Here is a 24,398-nt window from a genome sequence, read left to right as displayed (position 1 = left end):
TATTTTTTTTGTCCTGTAGAGCTTATGTAAGTTCTAAACGGGTAAATCCTAGAGCCACAACTTCTGTACTAAATCCAAAAGTCTAAGTGTAGCTCAGTGAAAGCCCCTCCTCTGTGCAGCAGATGTGGCAGGCATACAATGGAAACTTCTGTGGCTTATGTGTCCTCAGGCATATCCTAGCGAGAGAAGCTATCCCACTGAGATTGTGGCTGCAAAGTATACGTAGACAGCGAAACAAAATGCTCTTACTGTTTAGCAGGGTCATTTTCATAAATGGGCCCCCACAAATTACTCTAGTCCCCTTTTTCAGCATTTGTGTGCGATTCTGCAAAACATGTTTACAGTAAAGGGCTGACGTAGTGGTCTAAGGTTTCCCTCCTGGACCTGCTCCCAGCTCATAGGCGTTGAGATTTCCCTGTTGGTTCCCTAGACGAAATATGAGGAATTGTCTACGTTTTTTTTTTCTTTTTCTACGTCTGTATCATAGCAGCTCCTGCTCCTGTGTTTGTCTTAAATAAAATGTCACTACTTCTTAATGAGTAGACTACTCTTTTCATGACTGCACGGGTCTGGACATTCTCAGAAGAATTCCTTACACAAATGAAAACTATTTCTAGTTGGCTTCCAGGAGACTGACAAAAAGACTAAACAGAGTTCAGGTTTTATTTTTGTTTAACTTTAGGAATTATGAGAGATAAAATTCATTTTTGTACCAAATTAGCCCTTTTCATAATAATAACTGAAAAAAAAACCAGTGGCATGTAGAAGCACTGCAAAGAAAACAATTTGCACAAAGTCCAAACATTTTAAGGGCAATTTAGATGACTGAAATTCTGAAAGCATTATACAAGGAGACTTTGATTTTAAGCTAATTTTCTCTGACGTCCTAAGTGGATGCTGGGGACTCCGTCAGGACCATGGGGAATAGCGGCTCCGCAGGAGACAGGGCACAAAAATAAAGCTTTAGGATCAGGTGGTGTGCACTGGCTCCTCCCCCTATGACCCTCCTCCAAGCCTCAGTTAGGTTTTTGTGCCCGTCCGAGCAGGGTGCAATCTAGGTGGCTCTCTTAAGGAGCTGCTTAGAAAAAGTTTTTAGGTTTTTTATGTTCAGTGAGTCCTGCTGGCAACAGGCTCACTGCATCGAGGGACTTAGGGGAGAGAAGTTCAACTCACCTGCGTGCAGGATGGATTGGCTTCTTAGGCTACTGGACACCATTAGCTCCAGAGGGAGTCGGAACACAGGTCTCACCCTGGGGTTCGTCCCGGAGCCGCGCCGCCGACCCCCCTTGCAGATGCTGAAGATTGAAGGTCCAGAAACCGGCGGCAGAAGGCTTTTCAGTCTTCATGAAGGTAGCGCACAGCACTGCAGCTGTGCGCCATTGTTGTCACACACTTCACACCATAGGTCACGGAGGGTGCAGGGCGCTGCTGGGGGCAGCAATGTATAATACCTTTTATGGCTAAAAAATACATCACATATAGCCCTTGAGGCTATATGGATGTATTAAACCCATGCCAGATATCTCAAACCCCGGGAGAAAAGCCCGCCGGAATAAGGGGCGGGGCTTATTCTCCTCAGCACACAGCGCCATTTTCCTGCTCAGCTCCGCTGTGAGGAAGGCTCCCAGGACTCTCCCCTGCACTGCACTACAGAAACAGGGTAAAACAGAGAGGGGGGGCACTTTTTTTGGCGATATTTTATATATTTAAGCTGCTATAAGGATACAACACTTATATAAGGTTGTTCCCATATATATTATAGCGCTTGGGTGTGTGCTGGCAAACTCTCCCTCTGTCTCCCCAAAGGGCTAGTGGGGTCCTGTCTTCGATAAGAGCATTCCCTGTGTGTCTGCTGTGTGTCGGTACGTGTGTGTCGACATGTATGAGGACGATGTTGGTGTGGAGGCAGAGCAATTGCCGATAATGGTGATGTCACCCCCCAGGGAGTCGACACCGGAATGGATGGCTTTGTTTATGGAATTACGTGATAATGTCAGCACATTACAAAAATCAGTTGACGACATGAGACGGCCGGAAAACCAGTTGGTACCTGCCCAGGCGTCTCAGACACCGTCAGGGGCTGTAAAACGCCCTTTACCTCAGTCGGTCGACACAGACCCAGACACGGACACTGAATCTAGTGTCGACGGTGAAGAAACAAACGTATTTTCAAGTAGGGCCACACGTTATATGATCACGGCAATGAAGGAGGCTTTGCATATCTCTGATACTGCAAGTACCACAAAAAGGGGTATTATGTGGGGGGTGAAAAAACGACCTGTAGTTTTTCCTGAATCAGAGGAATTGAATGATGTATGTGATGAAGCGTGGGTTAACCCAGATAGAAAAGTGCTAATTTCAAAAAAGTTATTGGCATTATACCCTTTCCCGCCAGAGGTTAGGGCGCGCTGGGAAACACCCCCTAGGGTGGATAAGGCGCTCACACGCTTATCAAAACAAGTGGCGTTACCGTCTCCTGATACGGCCGCCCTCAAGGATCCAGCTGATAGGAGGCTGGAAACTACCCTAAAAAGTATATACACACATACTGGTGTTATACTGCGACCAGCCATCGCCTCAGCCTGGATGTGCAGTGCTGGGGTGGTCTGGTCGGATTCCCTGACTGAAAATATTGATACCCTGGATAGGGACAGTATTTTATTGACTATAGAGCAATTAAAGGATGCTTTTCTTTATATGCGAGATGCTCAGAGGGATATTTGCACTCTGGCATCGAGAGTAAATGCGATGTCCATATCTGCCAGAAGAAGTTTATGGACGCGACAGTGGTCAGGTGATGCGGATTCTAAACGACATCGGTCTATCGGATCTGGTGGCCACGGCAACTGCCGGAAAATCCACCTTTTTACCTCAGACCCCCTCCCAACAGAAAAAGACACCGTCTTTTCAGCCGCAGTCCTTTCGGTCCTATAAGAACAAGCGGGCAAAAGGACAGTCATATCTGCCCCGGGGCAGAGGAAGGGGTAAGAGAGGACAGCAAGCAGCCCCTGCCCAGGAACAGAAGCCCTCCCAGGGTTCTGCAAAGCCCTCAGCATGACGCTGGGGCTTTACAAGCGGACTCAGGAGCGGTGGGGGGTCGACTCAAGAATTTCAGCGCACAGTGGGCTTGCTCACAGGTGGACCCCTGGATCCTGCAGGTAGTATCTCAGGGTTACAGGTTGGAATTCGAGAAGTCTCCCCCTCGCCGGTTCCTAAAGTCTGCTTTGCCAACGTCTCCCTCAGACAGGGCGACGGTATTGGAAGCCATTCACAAGCTGTTTTCTCAGCAGGTGATAGTCAAGGTACCCCTCCTACAACAAGGAAAAGGGTATTACTCCACGCTATTTGTGGTACCGAAGCCGGACGGCTCGGTAAGACCTATTCTAAATCTGAAATCTTTGAACCTGTACATACAGAAATTCAAATTCAAGATGGAGTCACTCAGAGCAGTGATAGCGAATCTGGAAGAAGGGGACTTTATGGTGTCCCTGGACATAAATGATGCTTACCTGCATGTCCCAATTTGCCCTTCACATCAAGGGTACCTCAGGTTCGTGGTGCAAAACTGTCATTATCAGTTTCAGACGCTGCCGTTTGATTTGTCCACGGCACCTCAGGTCTTTACCAAGGTAATGGCCGAAATGATGATTCTTCTTCGAAGAAGAGGCGTATTAATTATCCCTTACTTGGACGATCTCCTGATAAGGGCAAGGTCCAGAGAACAGCTGGAGGACGGAGTAGCACTAACCCAATTAGTGCTGCAACAACACGGGTGGATTCTGAATTTTCCAAAATCTCAGTTGACACCGACAACACGTCTGCTGTTCCTGGGAATGATTCTGGACACGGTTCAGAAAAAGGTGTTTCTTCCGGAGGAGAAAGCCAAGGAGTTATCCAAACTTGTCAGGAACCTCCTAAAACCAGGAAAAGTGTCTGTGCATCAATGCACAAGAGTCCTGGGAAAGATGGTGGCTTCTTACGAAGCGATTCCATTCGGCAGATTCCACGCACGAACTTTTCAGTGGGATCTGTTGGACAAATGGTCCGGATCGCATCTGCAGATGCACCAGCGGATAACCTTATCACCACGGACAAGGGTGTCTCTTCTGTGGTGGTTGCAGAGTGCTCATCTGTTAGAGGGCCGCAGATTCGGCATACAGGACTGGGTCCTGGTGACCACGGATGCCAGTCTGAGAGGCTGGGGAGCGGTCACACAGGGAAGAAACTTCCAGGGAGTATGGTCAAGCCTGGAGATGTCTTTTCACATAAATATACTGGAGCTAAGAGCGATTTACAATGCTCTAAGTCTGGCAAAACCCCTGCTTCAGGGTCAGCCGGTGTTGATCCAGTCGGACAACATCACGGCAGTCGCCCACGTAAACAGACAGGGCGGCACAAGAAGCAGGACAGCAATGGCAGAAGCTGCAAGGATTCTTCGCTGGGCGGAAGATCATGTGATAGCACTGTCAGCAGTGTTCATTCCGGGAGTGGACAACTGGGAAGCAGACTTCCTCAGCAGACACGATCTACACCCGGGAGAGTGGGGACTTCATCCAGAAGTCTTCCACATGATTGTGAACCGTTGGGAAAAACCAAAGGTGGATATGATGGCGTCCCGCCTCAACAAAAAACTGGACAGGTATTGCGCCAGGTCAAGAGACCCTCAGGCAATAGCTGTGGACGCTCTGGTAACACCGTGGGTGTTCCAGTCAGTGTATGTGTTCCCTCCTCTGCCTCTCATACCAAAAGTACTGAGAATTATACGGCAAAGGGGAGTAAGAACGATACTCGTGGCTCCGGATTGGCCAAGAAGAACTTGGTACCCGGAACTTCAAGAGATGCTCACGGAGGATCCGTGGCCTCTACCTCTAAGACGGGACCTGCTTCAGCAGGGACCGTGTCTATTCCAAGACTTACCGCGGCTGCGTTTGACGGCATGGCGGTTGAACGCCGAATTCTAAGGGAAAAAGGCATTCCGGAAGAGGTCATTCCTACACTGGTAAAAGCCAGGAAGGAGGTGACTGCACAACATTATCACCGCATTTGGAGAAAATATGTTGCGTGGTGTGAGGCCAGGAAGGCCCCCACGGAGGAATTTCAACTGGGTCGATTCCTACATTTCCTGCAAACAGGATTGTCTATGGGCCTCAAATTGGGGTCCATTAAGGTTCAAATTTCGGCCCTGTCGATTTTCTTCCAGAAAGAATTGGCTTCAGTTCCTGAAGTCCAGACTTTTGTAAAAGGAGTACTACATATACAGCCCCCGTTTGTGCCCCCAGTGGCACCGTGGGATCTTAATGTAGTTTTGGATTTTCTCAAATCCCATTGGTTTGAGCCACTCAAATCGGTGGAGTTGAAATATCTTACATGGAAAGTAACCATGCTACTGGCCCTGGCTTCAGCCAGGAGAGTATCAGAATTAGCGGCTTTATCATATAAGAGCCCATATCTGATTTTCCATTCGGACAGGGCAGAACTGCGGACGCGTCCTCATTTTCTGCCTAAGGTGGTGTCAGCGTTTCACCTGAACCAGCCTATTGTGGTGCCTGCGGCTACTAACGATTTGGAGGATTCCAAGTTGTTGGACGTGGTCCGGGCATTGAAAATATATATTTCAAGAACGGCTGGAGTCAGAAAGTCTGACTCGCTGTTTATATTGTATGCACCCAACAAGCTGGGTGCTCCTGCTTCTAAGCAGACGATTGCTCGTTGGATTTGTAGCACAATTCAACTTGCACATTCTGTGGCAGGCTTGCCACAACCAAAATCTGTCAAGGCCCATTCCACAAGGAAAGTGGGCTCATCCTGGGCGGCTGCCCGGGGGGTCTCGGCATTACAACTCTGCCGAGCAGCTACGTGGTCGGGGGAGAACACGTTTGTAAAATTCTACAAATTTGATACCCTGGCTAAAGAGGACCTGGAGTTCTCTCATTCGGTGCTGCAGAGTCATCCGCACTCTCCCGCCCGTTTGGGAGCTTTGGTATAATCCCCATGGTCCTGACGGAGTCCCCAGCATCCACTTAGGACGTCAGAGAAAATAAGATTTCACTTACTGATAAATCTATTTCTCGTAGTCCGTAGTGGATGCTGGGCGCCCATCCCAAGTGCGGATTGTCTGCAATACTTGTACATAGTTATTGTTACAAAAAAATCGGGTTGTTATTGTTGTGAGCCGTCTGTTCAGAGGCTCCTACGTTTGTCATACTGTTAACTGGGTTCAGATCACAAGTTGTACGGTGTGATTGGTGTGGCTGGTATGAGTCTTACCCGGGATTCAATATCCTTCCTTATTGTGTACGCTCGTCCGGGCACAGTATCCTAACTGAGGCTTGGAGGAGGGTCATAGGGGGAGGAGTCAGTGCACACCACCTGATCCTAAATCTTTATTTTTGTGCCCTGTCTCCTGCGGAGCCGCTATTCCCCATGGTCCTGACGGAGTCCCCAGCATCCACTACGGACTACGAGAAATAGATTTATCGGTAAGTAAAATCTTATTTTTTTTTTCTTAATGTCCAGGAGGGATACATATTAAAATTGAGTAAAAATTGCAATGTTAAAGTGCAAGGTGGCTTTTTGCGAGTGGTTGATCAATATATGTGCCTTGTGTTATGTAAAGATGAGCTTGATGTAACTCTCTGCAATACACGTTTGTATCTAAGACTCTGAGTGCCGCTGATATTTTCTTTCTCTGCCTTGTGTTATGGCAATATATTTTTAGTGTATTCATTTCAAATCACTCGCACACTGAAAATGAATCCTATCTTTGGGCCTAATTCAGTAAGGATTGCAAATTCTGCTAACAAAATTTCTGCTTTATTGTAGAAATTAAGGTTGTCTTCTGCCAGCGCAGCTTGGCTGTGCCCGCAGGAGGCCTGGCACCATCTTACAGATCGCAGCTGCTGCATGTGATGTCATGCAACCGCAGCGATCACGCCACCCAAGCCATGCCCCCATTTCCACTGCGCCGTCCCCATTTGGCCGCCTCTGCTCCCGCAACGCTCCGTCTCCGCCTAGGAAACAGAGTGTTGCCGCATGTGCCCGCATCCTTTTAGCAATTTTTGCGGTTGGATCGCGTTTTGCGATCCAACCTGAATTAGGCCCATTGTCCATTCATGAATAGTGACTGATGTAGCTTATTTCTTGAGCACACAGGAGGAAAGATTTAGCAACGCTTGGAGAGAGCTAAAGTGGAGATAAAGTACCAACCAATCAGCTACTGTCATTTTACAGGCTGTGTTTGAAAGATGAGTTAAGAGCTGATTGGTTAGTACTTTATCTCTCTCCAAGTCTAGATATATCTCCCCCTTAGTTACTTTACCTTTTATCTTCACTGTGGCACAAACAGCAACAGTATTGTCCAGACACGGATTTGTAACTTGTAAATCAGTACATAAGACTAGAAAATGTTCTCATTGTTCACCGGGATCGCTAATACAGTTAATAGGTGATACGGATCAAAATGAATAAACGTGTAAAGATGAGTCTGAACAGGAAGAATTGTAACAGTGCAACAGGTCTGTGACAGGTGATTGGTGCACTCATAAAACCTTCCAGACAACAGGCTGACTAGGAATCACAACTATCGGCCAATTGTAAAATGAATCGAAATGGTGGCCACCTCTGAATCAGCCCCACAGAGTGAAAACATATATAGATACTTTATCTCACTGGACACCTGGGTGGTTAACCACCGAGAAAATATTTACACCTTACACCTGTGCCAGTTTAATGTATGTGTTTCGAGCCATTGGTACCTAATTTTATTTGTATTCATTTGAACTTGCTCAATATACACCTTTGTTGCTCTGATGATGGGTGCTTTGGGGCAGATAATGGTGTTCCTACAGATGACACTGGAAAAGAGGAGATTAAGAGGGGACATGATCAACATTTACAAATATATAAGGGGACAATATACAGATCTTGCGCAGGACCTGTTTTTGGTTAGATCAACACAGAGAACTCGTGGACACTCGCTCAGGTTAGAGGAGAGGAGATTCTGCACAATACGGCTTTTTTACGGTAAGGACGATACGTGTTTGAAATTCCCTGCCTGAGGAAGTTGTAATGGCCGACTCAGTCAACACCTTTAAGAATGGGTTAGATAAATTCCTAATGGATAAGGATATCCAGGGTTACGGGGCATAGTCACGCACTATGGTTATTATAAAAAAGAGGGGTAAAACGTAACGGCAGTCAGCAACTTCAGTCAAAATTTTATACAAAATAATCGTGCATAGGAGACCACAAATAGGTTGAACTCGATGGACAATTGTCTTTTTTCAACCTTAGATACTATGTTACTATGTTACTATGATTATCTAGCTGCAAAATTATCGTTAGCGATATTGTTCAGTGTGTACGCACTGTACCGTCTGCCCGGGAGGGTAGGGAAAACAATAGGCGATATCGCTAATAGATCGTATCATCTAGTATGTACCCAGCTTAAATAGCTCAAATAAAATGGTGCTATAGATGTGTGATAATAACTAGGCTGCAGGCTTTGGTGAGTAGGCAGAGGTGGTGAGGGTGGTCCCTAATTAAAAGTATCAGAGCTTTTCCCAGCACAGGACCAGTCTTTGGCTCCTCCACGGGGCTTATAACAAAGCAGAAGCATAGTGTATACCAGCACAAATATAAACAAATATATCTAAAATGATGAATAACATAAATATGATACCTGAAATAAAGACAGCCCCAATGTCCCTTTATGACTATGAGTTATTTAGCACCTCAATAAGGGTCAAACTTGCACAGCATGACTACAAGTCGTAAAAGCTTCATATTAATGAGGGGGTACAAATGTGCAGCAGGGCAGTGTTTTGACATGACTTTTTTTTAGTATTACAGCTCCCATGTGCTTTGAATCTATGGACCACAATTTGTCTGTGTTGTGCAAAACTAGCAGATCAAACAGGCAAATATGTTGCTCATTGAGCATGAAAAAATAGGTACACACATCTAAATGCAAGCACAACAGGACTACAGTATATGCAATGCGCAATTTGCATTGCACGGCCTGATCGTAAATGACCCCCAGTATGTCAGTAAAGTGGATAAGCTGCAGTGGCCTATAAAAGGGGTAAACTGTGTTCAGTTTTTATTTTAGCAGTAAGCCTCATGGATCCTAGACTGAAAGAACAAAACCCATTTTGCCAATGATTAAAAAAAAAACATCTGGTATATAAATTTGAGCAGTCATCCCCAGAAGCCCTTAAAGTTTTGTTCTGTTTAGTTCTGGCAGGCCTAATATAAACTACTGCTAGGAAGATTTGAATACTGGCACTGTATACACTTTTCCCCCAACCACTGCAAAATCTATTCAACTTTTTTTTAATAGCTTTTTCGATTTAAGCAACGTAGGAGTGTAAAGGAAGAAAAATGAAAGCCTACACTTCATCACTGTAACGCAAGTCGTCTTAAGCTGGGAACTGTAGATCGATTTGCCTGAGAATGCAAACTACACTGATGTTTCTAAGCTAACACAAATACCTGAGTCCTGTTTGAAACAGATTTCATGCACAAAGAGACTTCTGTACACAAAATATGATTATTTCAGACATTTGCAATAAATCAGGTTGCTCTGTATTTGAAATGTCTGTACGTATGGGGCGTGAGACTGGATGTAGAACAAAAAGGGCTTTCATTAAGAGCTCTCAGATAGGCTGTTTTTTTTTCTTCAGCAAAAGGCTGTGCGGTCAAGTTCAAAATAACTAATATTTGCCTAGCCTGTATGCTGACATACATATTCACGAGGGGGTTGCATTGCAGTGCTCTGACATCTGATCTCCTGTATGTCCAGTGATTACAGTCATAAAGTAAGTGACACGCCTTATAAACCAGAAAGTCTCTCTAAGGATTGAAGGAACACCTCATGTGAAACTTTAAAAAAAATAGATTTTCTTTTTAAACAATTATGTAGTAATAGGAAAAAGACTACTTTGTTCAATTCATTAATATTCTATTTTTGAGAGTTTACAGATAGCAAAATCAAAACGTTGCGCACACAAGGAATGACTGCTAAGCAACAAGTTCAGTTTACAATGTAATTACAGATGTGGGGCGCTGAATTGCACAGTTTAAACTAGTATTTCCCCTACTCAGTCCTTATGGCCCACTTGCAGACCAGACATTAGGGATGTCCGGAGCAGTTGGGGAAATCAAACGGACTAAGGTAATAATCAAGCCACTTGTGTTCATGAATGGATAGTATCTGAGCTGTGATTGGGCCTTGAGGATCTGCTTTGGTGAAACACTGGTTTAAACCGAGGATCTACAGTAGATTATATGCTTTTGGTATGGTTGAAAGAAGATTGAACACACACACACGCGCACACACACACACACACACACACACACACACACACACACACACACACACATTGGCAGACATCATCTGTTGACTGCATTTATAAACATGCCAGTTAATGATCCATTTCAGTCTAATTGGCTCAGCTTGGATATAGCACTCATTTCAGGGCTCTGTGTCCAGTGATATCTGCCTAATTTGATAATATTGTTTGTGACATCAGTACGTGGGTTACGAACATAGTAGTCTGGAAAATTTACAAAAATTAAGTGTTACTATGAGGTTTGGGTGGTACATTTATATTCAGTTCCGGTATGGAAAACAAATTCTCGCACCACTGGCTTGCGGCAATCTGAATGGAGAAGTGGGTATACAGTGTTGTAGAGCGGAGAGGGGGATCTAACTGGCTTCTGGTTTCCCTTATTAATGTTATTTTCATTAGTGCTACACATTCAGTCACTTTGTTCGTTGGAGCATGTGCATTTACCAGTTACAGGTTGAGTATCCCTTATCCAAAATGCTTGGGACCAGAAGTATTTTGGATATTGGATTTTTCCATATTTTGGAATAATTGCATACCATAATGAGATATCATGGTGATGGGACCTAAGTCTAAGCACAGAATGTATTTATGCATTATATATACCTTAAACACACAGCCTGTAGGTCATTTAATAGAATATTTTTAATAACTTTGTGCATTAAACAAAGTGTGTGTACATACATACATTTCCTTTATGTTTCATATACACCTTATACACACAGCCTGAAGGTCATTTAATACAATATTTTTGATAACTTTGTGTATTAAACAAAGTTTGTGTACATAGAGCCATCAGAAAACAAAGGTTTCACTATCTCGGTCTCACTCAAAAAATTCTGTGTTTCGGAATATTCCGTATTTTGGAATATTTGGATATGGGATACTCAACCTGTAATATGACACAGCCGCATATATCATTGAGTAGCTATGTGACATAAATAAGTGATTGTATCCTCCACATACCACGGGATGGTCAGTGGTAAATCCAAGTAGAAAAAAATAAAAATGCAGTGAAAAAAAGGAAAACAATAGTCCTTTCTGGGAGTAATTGACCTAATATGGAATCACTTGATCGTTTATCTGACCCTTGACTGTCAAGAAATTTATAGACAGTTGGATGTCTTAAGGAGACTGATATTTATAGCAGAAAATGAGGTTATTTTCTCTTTGATTTTGTTTAGATGGACATCATGTATGGGAAATGGAAGGAAAAACTGATAAGGAAATGTACAAGCCAGTAAGTATAAATACAAAGACATATATATATATATATATATATATACTATATAATCCTATATAATAAAAGGCTAATGCTGCTCCTCACCTGTGTGAGGGTAATTCAAGTGTTTTGCGCGTCAGCGGCCACTATATGGCGTCTGACAGAGCAATGCTTTATTTGGGTGCACAGCCACCAGCGCTGACATTATGTTCCGTCTTTTTCCGGGCTGGTAACTAATGTATGTGTGTGTATGTATATATGTGTATATATAGTGGAGAATGAAGGCGGCACTCACGCAGGCTGGTGCAGATGTAGAAAAATCAGTTTATTGATCCGACATGTTTCGGGGACTAGCCCCGTCCTCAGGGCCTTAGGACGGGGCTAGTCCCCGAAACATGTCGGATCAATAAACTGATTTTTCTACATCTGCACCAGCCTGCGTGAGTGCCGCCTTCATTCTCCACTGCATCCACTGAGGAATACACCTCTGGGAGGGCACCGCAGCACCTTAAACAGATATAAGAGGAGTGCCGGGATCTTTTGTATGTATGTGTGTGTATATATATATATATATATATATATATATATATATATATGATTCAGTATGATATCCTGACTGTCGGTATCCCGGCAGACAGGAGATCGACGCCGGGATACCGACAGCCGGAATATCAGTGGCTATCACAGTGTGTCCAATCACGGGCTCGCTGCGCTCACCACAGTTCAGGCCCGGTTGTAACCATTCCCAAGTGGGGATTTCGGCCGGGGGTCGGGATTCTGGTGTAAGTCTCCTGACAGTCGGGATCCTGATAGCGGGCAATCTGAATGCGTCTCATATATATACATATATATATATATATATATATACAACACAAAACTCCCTTTCTGCGCTAATTAAATTCAGAGTAGGGTAGGGATCTTTTTCAATAATTTGAACCGGCTGCCTTATTCCACTAGGTCCCCTGTTAGGAGGGACCAAAACAATAGATATACAACAATAGTGAAAGTGGCGCCTTGGGGCTGTTATAACACCCCTAATTATACAGTAGAGTGACACAATGTCCAAATATAATCTTATTTAAAAAAGCAATCAGTAGGTTCCAATATACAAATTTATTAAAATTTATAAAAAAACATCTGAAACTGTAATGGTATAAATGTTCGTAAAACGTTTTATCCACCACTAACATCCAGTGGTGGTCCACATAAGAGCAAGTGTACAGATATTTATTTCACAAACTCCTCCTTCTAAGATTGTAGACTGGAGGTCACATCACAACAAGACTGATAACCCAACGTGTTTCGTCTCTCACAGAGACTTCATGAGGGGTATGTCTCATTTGAGTAGTAAACATCAAAAATCAGTAGATACGATTGCTCTGGGACACTTACATCGGTTAAAAATGAATCACCCAATATGAACTCATAGCCGAAAATGCCTGGCCAGTCACGGAAGATAAGCGTGTGATATTTATGGAATCAGAATCGACAGATGACTCTATAATTTCCAACCACAAATATTCTGTGCTGTGTGTCCTAGTATCCACAAGTCCACTTGTGATACTAGGACACACAGTGCTGTGTGTCCTAGTATCCACAAGTCAAGGCATTTTCGGCTATGAGTTCATATTGGGCGATTCATTTTTAACCGATGTAAGTGTCCCAGAGCAATCGTATATACTGATTTTTGATGTTAACTACTCAAATGAGACATACCCCTCATGAAGTCTCTGTGAGAGACGAAACGCGTTGGTTTATCAGTCTTGTTGTGATGTGACCTCCAGTCTACAATCTTAGAAGGAGGAGTTCGTGAAATAAATATCTGTACACTTGCTCTTATTTGGACCACCACTGGATGTTAGTGGTGGATGAAAGTTTTATGAATATTTATACCATTACAGTTTCAGATGTTTTTTTTATAAATTTTAATAAATTTGTATATTGGAATCTACTGATTGCTTTTTTAAATAAGATTATATTTGGACATTGTGTCACTCTATTGTATAATTAGGAGTATTATAACAGCCCCAAGGCGCCATTTTCACTTTTGTTGTGTGTGTATATATATATTTATATATATATATATATATATATATATACATATACATATACATATATATATATGTATACTTTTTCTTACAAATTGAGTGTTGGGTGTAAAGTGGGACGGTTATAATTATTCTTCTCGAGATGAGAACACACATTGATGTTACCTATTTACCTATATGTTCATCCAAACTCAGTGAATAAGTCACTGGTTACATTAGGTTTCCTGTTGACTGTGCTCAGTCAAATTACACTTCTGGAGCCAAAACATACTATCTTGCTGTTTGGCATGATCACTACATGAACAGATCAGGGAACTATTTGGCCACCCAAAAGGAAGGCAATCACCTTTCAACATGATTTTCTGTTATACTTAATCAAAAATTGGAGTAGATTTTCAGAGTGTATACAGTAGTAATCCCTTTGTGGCTTGTACACAGTACAATGGTTGTTGAAATTGGCAAACTAAAATCACAGTGGTTGAGAATGTCTTTTCTCAGAAATGTCTGATTTGTCCATAACTTTATTGGTGACATGACGTTCAAAAACCAAACTATATTACCGTACATTCTACTAACATTGACCAACCAAATTTCCACCTTCTGTGTGAAGCTCTAGATTATTAAAAAAAAATAAAAAAAATTTTTCATTCACATTTTACAGAATGGCCGTACCAGACTCCTATGTCTGTTGTTGTTCCAGGTGATGATTCTTAATGAGCAGTAGCAAAGCAGCTTCCATTTAGCTAGACTGTGGATTGTCTGGACCAAATGACATATTTACTTTATATGTATAAATTGCAACAATTTTACAAAAATTATGAATGTTTTTTAAAAAATAAGAACCATATATTTGTGTCCACAGATTAAACTTGTTAAGGTCTTTCCAAAAATAAAAGATAAAGTTGTGTGGTAATTGATTATATATAAATGAGTAAGTTATTCTTTTCTTTTTTGACAGAACTCGCTAGTTGTGGAGATCCCACCTTTTCGCAATCAGAGAATATCCAGCCCAGTTCAAGTCAACTTTTATGTCTGTAACGGGAAGAGGAAAAGAAGCCAGTACCAGCAATTCACCTATCTGCCAGCCAATGGTAACATAATGTCTCATGAAACTCTTTCTTATGTATCTGAAGCTGGGTGTTTACAATTTTGTTGAAGTACAAACAAGTCCACAGTAATACCGTGTTTAAAAACTTCTGGAGGTAAAAGAGGGAGAGTTGAAGTCTTGCTGGAAAAGAACTGCTTGTTTTGTTCTGGCTAATCTGAAATACATACTACCTGACCTTCCCTTTTGCAAACATCCTATTTGGTGCCAAAAATACATATGTATTGCAAACAAATAAGCCTTTTGACTGGCAAAATTCCTTGAGAGCTCAAATCTGAAGCCTATTAGGAGACCAACACAACCTGCTGCACATCAGGTGACCACTTTATGTATTAATCAGTTAGGGTGCACACACATTTGGGAGTAAAAACAAACAATGAAGTCTGTTCTTATGAGAAGGTCTTTTTAAGGATCACTGTTTTCATCTAGCCGAAACAAGAACAATTATTCCTTGAAGGATAGCATTTTTTGATATCTAGGGTGGGTCAGAAGAGATGGGTGGGAAAGAAAAGACTCACCCTCTGTTTTGGCAATAGCCTATGAAAACCTAGAACCATAACAGCTGTTGTTGATCTGGGTGTAGCTGGGGAAACAAAGAGTCTTTTTGACAGGGCAGAGGTCTAGCAATATCCAGCTAGAGCCTAGTTGATTTCACACTATTTACCGGCACATCCTTTATGGTAATCATGCATTCTCTTGTATATTATAGTTGGCGCATTGCGCACCATGTAGATAAAAATAAGGTGATAGTAAGTACAGACATTTCCTAACTGTACTATATGATGAATAAATATTTTAATCAGTGCAGCCTATTGTACGCAATATACAGACAGAAATTTCTTATATACACCGTAATATACAGATATTTTTTATTTGATTGTGAAGTAATCTTATTATGTTTTTTTATTTACATCAATACCGATGAAATCTCTTTGTAAGATCATTTGATTTTTTTTTTACATGTGAAATAAACTTGTTTTTCTTTGCAACTAATTACAGTGCATTGTTTGCTACTCATATCACTGCATTTAAAATGTATATTTTATGTGTTTGTCTTGTAAGATGTATATGTATGAAATAACATGCTGATAGAGATAAAGCAATATAGCTGAGCTCTAGAATTAGCTGTTTACAGGTGTACCGACAGCTCAAATCTTTACAGTGTACTTGTTATGCAGTGCAATAATGGTGAAGGCGGTTTTACAGAGCTGAACCAATATTTATGGACAACAGCCAGCTAATGTTATGTAGCTTCTCATTAATATTGGTCCAGCTTCCTAAATGGTTAAGGCCACAGTACACAGGGGTCAGGTATACACTCAATTTTGAGTTTTTATTACTATTTTGTATTTTGGGCATTAAAAAGGTTGCACTGCTTAGTAATTTTAATTTTGATTAGAAGCTGCAGCAAGGGATTGAAGTGCCATAGGAAATCTCTGCTGAAGCTCTTGTTTTATCTGTAGTGATTTCTCATAATATTATGTATCATATTGTCAAGTTGCATTGTCACCATTTCTAATATGACAGACCTACTGTAGGGGGCTCTTTTTCAAAGCTTGGAAAGAGATAAAATTGTTAGAGATCAACTATTAACTAATCAGTACCTTATTTACATGTTATTTTATCTCTTACCAAGCTTTGATAAATACCCCCCTTAGACATTTATGTACAGTACATTCTAAACTTTAAACATGAGTTTTGTTAAATGAAGATTCATTTGTGAATTACGTTTGTAAATTACTTTTGTTTAATTAAAATAAACAGGTTATTTCATAAACAGTTTGCAGTAAGTGACTTGTGTACAGTCAAAAGACTCAGGCTGCAGGTACATAGAAACTAAGGGAGCTTGTAAATGTGATCTTGGCAGGAGATCATTACCCAAATAAATAGCTTTATATCTTATACATATAATAAGTAAACGTTATTTCCACAACATGTCACTTAAGCGATTTTGTGGAGTGGTTGCCTATGGGATTTCACGGTTATGTCCCACAATTACATACTTGCCAATATTTTAAAATGATTTCTAATGGCACTGCTGACTATCTGGTGTATGCCAGCACTTGCCATTGGGTTCAGGCTTAGCGGATCATAGTGCACTACAATCTCCATGTTTATTGAACTTCATTATAATGTAATTTTTAGAAGTTTAAAATTGCTTTTCAGTACATATCGACATATAAAGCCAACAAAATATAAATGGATGGTGAGAACTGCATCAAATATACAGAACATGGTATTAGAACATTTGTAGGGGCAAACGTTTAAAACCTGGGGAGTTGGCAATTATATGTGTACAGTATAGAAATTGAAAGCCTCAAGTTCTGACCTATTTATCATTAGCAGTCACATTCTGACCTAGAACAAGATTGTCCTTCATTGCAGGGTACAGTTGCATACCATATATTACATAGCTGCATGTAATCCTAGGATGACCTGCAGGGCTGAATTTTAATACAGTACACGCCCCAACAGTATTTTTAGGCCTTGGGTTGTCGCCACTAATGTTGCTGGTCATATTGACTGTTCTATTTACAGATAATTTTGCAGAAAGCCATGACCAAACTGTTTAATTTTCATTTAAAAACGTATATTTTCTACTACAGTGCACTTCTCTATGATCACTAAAATGATAGATGGCTGTTACAGTGTTCCCGAGATGCAGACCCAAAATATTTTTTTTTTAATTATCTATTTTTTAATTCACCCATGGGGACGATCCTACCAGCCGAACAAACAGATCAAATCTCAAGGCACGTTTTGCGGACCTATTGGATGCATATTAAAATCAATTAGATGCTTAACACAGACATCAATTTTATTAAATTCTTTTAGTTTCCTGATATACATGCATAATAGTAAATTGATCTTACATTCTATGTGGCTTTATCATCCCAACTTCACATTTTAAAGCCTAGGTAGGTAAGGTCCTATAGTCCAACTGTTTTTAAAAAGTCAGCAGAAGTCCAACATGCTGCACATCTCCCGTTCATTCTACATTTTCAAAATCTGATTCTGAACATGAATGAGATTGTAAAATGAAGTGTTGAAAGATATAAACTTGTTTTACTGTAAGACAATATATCAACTCTCTACATTGTCTACTTTCCCATATTGTTCTTTCAGACAAATATCTGTCCTTGACATAACACATTAATATGTATTTCTCTAACGTCCTAGTGGATGCTGGGGACTCCGTCAGGACCATGGGGAATAGCGGCTCCGCAGGAGACAGGGCACAAAAGCAAGCTTTTAGGATCACATGGTGTGTACTGGCTCCTCCCCCTATGACCCTCCTCCAAGCCTCAGTTAGGTTTTTGTGCCCGTCCGAGAAGGGTGCAATCTAGGTGGCTCTCTTAAAGAGTTGCTTAGAAAAAGTTTTTAGGTTTTTTATTTTCAGTGAGTCCTGCTGGCAACAGGCTCACTGCATCGAGGGACTTAGGGGAGAGAATTTCAACTCACCTGCGTGCAGGATGGATTGGATTCTTAGGCTACTGGACACCATTAGCTTCAGAGGGAGTCGGAACACAGGTCTCGCCCTGGGGTTCGTCCCGGAGCCGCGCCGCCGACCCCCTTGCAGATGCTGAAGATTGAAGAGGTCCGGAACCAGGCGGCAGAAGACTTTTCAGTCTTCCTCAGGTAGCGCACAGCACTGCAGCTGTGCGCCATTGTCTGTCAGCACACTTCCCACAGCGATCACGGAGGGTGCAGGGCGCGGGGGGGGGGGCGCCCTGGCAGCAATGTAGAATACCTGTATGGCGAAAAATACATCACATATAGCCCTTGAGGCTATATGGATGTATTTAACCCCTGCCAGACTTCACAATCTCCGGAGAAGAAGCCCGCCGAAAAGGGGGCGGGGCCTATTCTCCCCAGCACACAGCGCCATTTTCCCTCACAGAAAGGCTGAGGGGAAGGCTCCCAGGCTCTCCCCTGCACTGCACTACAGAAACAGGGTTAAAACAGAGAGGGGGGGCACTGATTTGGCGATATACATATATATTAAATGCTATATGGGAGGAACACTTATATAAGGGTTGTCCCTGTATAATTATAGCATTTTGGTGTGTGCTGGCAAACTCTCCCTCTGTCTCCCCAAAGGGCTAGTGGGTCCTGTCCTCTATCAGAGCATTCCCTATGTGTGTGCTGTATGTCGGTACGTGTGTGTCGACATGTATGAGGAAAATGTTGGTGAGGAGGCGGAGCAAATTGCCTGTAATGGTGATGTCACTCTCTAGGGAGTCGACACCGGAATGGATGGCTTACTTATGGAATTACGTGATAATGTCAACACGCTGCAAGTGGGTTGACGACATGAGACGGCCGGCGAACAAATTAGTACCGGTCCAGGCGTCTCAGACACCGTCAGGGGCTTGTAAAAACGCCCATTTACCTCAGTCGGTCGACATAGACCCAGACACGGACACTGATTTCAGTGTCGACGGTGAAGAAACAAACGTATTTTCCTTTAGGGCCACACGTTAAGGGCAATGAAGGAGGTGTTACATATTTCTGATACTCCAAGTACCACAAAGAAGGGTATTATGTGTGAGGTGAAAAAACTACCTGTAGTTTTTCCTGAATCAGATAAATTAAATGAAGTGTGTGATGATGCGTGGGTTTCCCCCGATAGAAAATTATTGGCGGTATACCCTTTCCCGCCAGAAGTTAAGGCGCATTGGGAAACACCCCTCAGGGTGGATAAGGCGCTCACATGCTTATCAGAAAAATATCCTAAAAAAGTATACACACACATGCTGGTGTTATACTGTGACCAGCGATCGCCTCAGCCTGGATGTGCAGAGCTGAGGTGGCTTGGTCGGATTCCCTGACTAAAAATATTGATACCCTTGACAGGGACAGTATTTTATTGACTATAGAGCATTTAAAGGATGCATTTCTATATATACGAGATGCGCAGAGGGATATTTGCACTCTGGCATCAAGAGTAAATGCGATGTCCATATCTGCAAGAAGATGTTTATGGACACGACAGTGGTCAGGGGATGCAGATTCCAAACGGCACAAAGATGTATTGCCGTATAAAAGGGGAAGAGTTATTTGGGGTCGGTCCATGGGACCTGGTGGCCACGGCAACTGCTGGAAGATCCACCGGTTTTTACCCTAAGTCACATCTCTGCAGAAAAAGACACCGTCTTTTCAGCCTCAGTCTTTTCGTCCCTATAAGATATCTGCCCAGGGATAGAGGAAAGGGAAGAAGACTGCAGCAGGCAGTCCATTCCCAGTAACAGAAGCCCTCCACCGCTTCTACTAAGTTCTCAGCATGACGCTGGGACCGTACAGGACCCCTGGATCCTACAAGTAGTATCAAAGGGGCACAGATTGGAATGTCGAGGCGTTTCCCCCCTCGCAGGTTCCTGTAGTCTGCTGTACCAATGTCCCCCTCCGACAGGGAGGCAGTATTGAAAACAATTCACAAGCTGTATTCCCAGCAGGTGATAATAAAATTACCCCTCCTACAACAAGGAAAGGGGTATTGTTCCACACTATAGGGTGGTACTGAAGCCAGAAGGCTAGGTGAGACCGATTCTAAATCTGAAAAATTTGAACACTTACAAGGGTTCAAATCCAGATGGAGTCACTCAGAGCAGTGATAGCGAACTGGGAACAAGGGGACTATATGGTGTCCCGGGACATCAGGGATGCTTACCTCCATGTCCCAAAATTTGCTTTTCTCACCAAGGGTACCTCAGGTTCGTGGTACAGAACTGTCACTATCAGTTTCAGACGATGCCGTTGGAGTGTCCAAGGCACCCCGGGTCTTTACCAAGGTAATGACCGAAATGAGGATTCGTCTTCAAAGAAAATGGACGACCTCCTGATAAGAACAAGGTCCAGAGAACAGTTGGAGGTCGGAGTAGCACTATCTCAAGTAGTTCTACGACAGCACGGGTGGATTCTAAATATTCCAAAACCGCAGTTGTTCCGACGACACGTCTGCTGGTCCTAGGGATGATTCTGGACACAGTCCAGGAAAAGGGTGTTTCTCCCAGAGGAGAAAGCCAGGGAGTTATCCGAGCTAATCGGGATCCTCCTAAAACCAGGAAAAGTGTCAGTGCATCATTGCACAAGAGTCCTGGTAAAAAATGGTGGCTTATTACGAAGCGCTTCCATTCGGCAGATTTCACGCAAGAACTCTTCAGTGGGATCTGCTGGACAAATGGTCCGGATCGCATCTTCAGATGCATCAGCGGATAACCCTATATCCAAGGACAAGGGTGTCTCTCCTGTGGTGATTACAGAGTGCTCATCTTCTAGAGGGCCGCAGATTCGGCATTCAGGATTGGATGCTGGTAACCACGGAGGCCAGCCTGAGAGGCTGGGGAGCAGTCACACAGGGAAAAAATTTCCAGGGAGTGTGATCAAGTCTGGAGAATTCTCTCCACATAAATATACTGGAGCTAAGAGCAAATTTGTAATGCTATAAGCTTAGCAAGGCCTCTGCTTCAAGGTCAGCCGGTATTGATCCAGTGGGATAACATCACGGCAGTCGCCCACGTAAACAGATAGGGCGGCACAAGAGGCAGGAGGGCAGTGGTCAAAACTGCAAGGATTTTTCGCTAGACGGAAAATCATGTGATAGCACTGTCAGCAGTGTTCATTCCGGGAGTGGACGACTGGGAAGCAGACTTCCTCAGCAGGCACGACCTCCACCCGGGAGAGTGGGAACTTCATCGGGAAGTTTTCCGCATGATTGTGAACCGTTGGGAAAGACCAAAGGTGGAAATGATGGCGTCCCGCCCGAACAAAAAACGGGACAGGTATTGCGCCAGGTCACGAGACCTTCAGGCGATAGCTGTGGACGTCCTGGTAACACCGTGGGTGTAACAGTCGGTGTATGTGTTCCCTCTTCTGCTTCTCATAACCAAGGTATTGAGAATTATAAGACGTAGAGGAGTAAGAACTATACTCGTGGCTCCGGATTGGCCAAGAGGGACTTGGTACCCGGAACTTCAAGAGATGCTCACAGAGGACTAATGGCCTCGGGAGCTAAGATGGGATTTGCTTTCAGCAAGAACCATGTCTGTTCCAAGAGGAACCGTGGCATCTGCCTCTAAGAAAGGACCTGCTCCAGCAGGGACCTTGTCTGTTCCAAGACTTACCGCGACTGCGTTTGACGGCATGGCGGTTGAACACCGGATCCTAAGGGAAAAGGCATTCCGGAAGAGGTCATACCTACCCTGGTCAAAGCCAGGAAGGAGGTGACCGCACAACGTTATCACCACATGTGGTGAAAATATGTTGCGTGGGTGAGGCCAGGAAGGCCCCACGAAAAAATTTCAACTAGGTCGATTTCTGCACTTCCTGAAAACAGGAGTGTCTATGAGCCTCAAATTGGGGTCCATTAAGGTTCAAGTTTCGGCCCTGTAGATTTTCTTCCAGAAAAAATTGGCTTCAATTCCTGAAGTCCAGACGTTTGTCAAGGGAGTATTGCATATACAGCCCCTTGTGTGCCTCCAGTGGCACCGTGGGATCTCAACGTAGTGTTGGGATTCCTCAAATCATATTGGTTTGAACCGATCAAATCTGTGGATTTGAAATATCTCACATGGAAAGGGACCATGTTGTGGCCCTGGCCTCGGCCAGGCGATTGTCAGAATTGGGGGCTTTGTCTTAAAAAAAAGCTCATATTTGTTTTTCCATTCGGACAGGGCAGAACTGCGGACTCGTCCCCAGTTTCTTCCTAAGGTGGTGTCAGCGTTTCGCCTGAAACAACATATTGTGGTGCCTGCGGCTACTAGGGACTTGGAGGACTCCAAGTTGCTAGACGTTGTCGGGGCCCTAAAAATAGATATATATATATATTTCCAGGACGGCTGGAGTCAGAAAGTCTGACTTGCTGTTTATATTGTATGCACCCCAAAAGATGGGTGCTCCTGCTTCTAAGCAGACTATTGCTCGTTGGATTTGTAGTACAATTCAGCTTGCACAGTCTGTGGCAGGCCTGCCACAGCCAAAATCTGTCAATGCCCATTCCACAAGGAAGGTGGGCTCATCTTGGGCGGATGCCCGAGGGGGTCTCGGCTTTAAAATTTTGCCGAGCAGCTACGTGGTCAGGGGGGAACACGTTTGTAAAATTCTACAAATTTGATACCCTGGCTGAGGAGGACCTGGAGTTCTCTCATTCGGTGCTGCAGAGTCACCCGCACTCTCCCGCCCGTTTGGGAGCTTTGGTATAATCCCCATGGTCCTGACGGAGTCCCCAGCATCCACTAGGACGTTAGAGAAAATAAGATTTTACTTACCGATAAATCTATTTCTCGTAGTCCGTAGTGGATGCTGGGCGCCCATCCCAAGTGCGGATTGTCTGCATTACTTGTACATAGTTATTGTTACAAAAATCGGGTTATTATTGTTGTGAGCCATCTTTTTTAGAGGCTACTTCATTGTTATCATACTGTTAACTGGGTTCAGATCACAAGTTGTACGGTGTGATTGGTGTGGCTGGTTTGGGTCTTACCCGGGATTCAAGATCCTTCCTTATTGTGTACGCTCGTCCGGGCACAGTACCTAACTGAGGCTTGGAGGAGGGTCATAGGGGGAGGAGCCAGTACACACCATGTGATCCTAAAAGCTTGCTTTTGTGCCCTGTCTCCTGCGGAGCCGCTATTCCCCATGGTCCTGACGGAGTCCCCAGCATCCACTACGGACTACGAGAAATAGATTTATCGGTAAGTAAAATCTTATTTTTACGATATCTTCCTACCATTATTTTCAAACATTTTTATTTTCAAAGATTTTGCAAGGAACTGGCTTGTAGTCAGAAGATGGTTTTGTACTGGTTGTTGTAGCTGCGAGTGAACAGCTCTTGTTTATTGAGATAGGGTACAACATTGCATTTCTTTTTGGCAAACAATGCCAGCTCCCATATGAGAAGCAGTATCTTTTTCTTCAGAGCCAACTGATATTTAATCCAGGGTTCCTTTTTTATTTTCTTTGTTGTTTAGAGTTTACCATTTGAGCACAAACATTATTTTTGAATGTGTAACTAATGCCAAAGCATTTTTACTTGTTTGTCTGATTGGAAGATTAAGTAGGTAGCCTGAATGTAAGCTGGTGGCGGAAAAATTGCAAAGGGTATAAGCCTTCTGTTTTAAGTTTTATTTGTTTGCAATACATATATATTATTGCTGGAACTCAGTCTTTGAGTTTGTTAGAGCACATGTGTACTAATTTGTTTTATATAGATGGGAACTGGTAGCATTCTAAGTGGCCCTACACACTGAGCGATAATACTGAAAGATATGAACGATCTCGTTCATTAATGAACGAGATCCCGTTCATATCTTTGAGTGTGGAGGCACCAGCGATGAACGATGCGCGGCCCCGCGCTCGTTCTTCGCTGGTGCCCCGTCGCCTATGCATGCAGGCCAATATGGACGATCTCGTCCATATTTGCCTGCACTTCTATGGAGCCGGGTGACGGGGGGAGTGAAGAAACTTCACTCCCCCCGTCACTGCCCCCACCTCCCGCTGCCGGGTTGCCCGTCGGCCGTATCCGCCGTCGGCAGCTCGGCTGCGGATCACTCTATGTGTAGGGCCCTTAAGACAAAGGGCACACTGGATGAAGAAAACTTGCAGAAAAAGTGGCCTGGGAGAAATTAATATGTCCCTAACTAACCATGGGGAAGATGTATTAACCTGGAGAAGGC

At 43.3% G+C, this 24,398-nt stretch overlaps 1 protein-coding gene across 12 annotated transcripts in view; it reads left to right on the top strand.

The window, feature by feature from the left end:
- Positions 1-24,398, top strand: part of NFATC1 (nuclear factor of activated T cells 1) — a 272,434-nt gene that overhangs the window by 103,715 nt on the left and 144,321 nt on the right. For 10 of the 12 annotated variants that reach the window (XM_063923310.1, XM_063923315.1, XM_063923307.1 and 7 more), the window contains 2 exons: positions 11,534-11,589; positions 14,578-14,710. The exons of the other annotated variants lie outside the window; for them this stretch is intronic. In XM_063923310.1, coding sequence (XP_063779380.1) covers positions 11,534-11,589; positions 14,578-14,710 — 189 coding nt within the window. The remainder of the gene's footprint in view (positions 1-11,533; positions 11,590-14,577; positions 14,711-24,398) is intronic. 12 annotated transcript variants of the gene reach the window in all.

The sequence above is a fragment of the Pseudophryne corroboree genome, chromosome 5 (assembly GCF_028390025.1).
Source record: "Pseudophryne corroboree isolate aPseCor3 chromosome 5, aPseCor3.hap2, whole genome shotgun sequence".
In the NCBI taxonomy this organism is placed as follows: Eukaryota; Metazoa; Chordata; class Amphibia; order Anura; family Myobatrachidae; genus Pseudophryne; species Pseudophryne corroboree.
The sequence above is the reverse complement of the archived record's forward strand: the minus strand, read 5'-3'. Positions and strand labels throughout refer to the sequence as shown.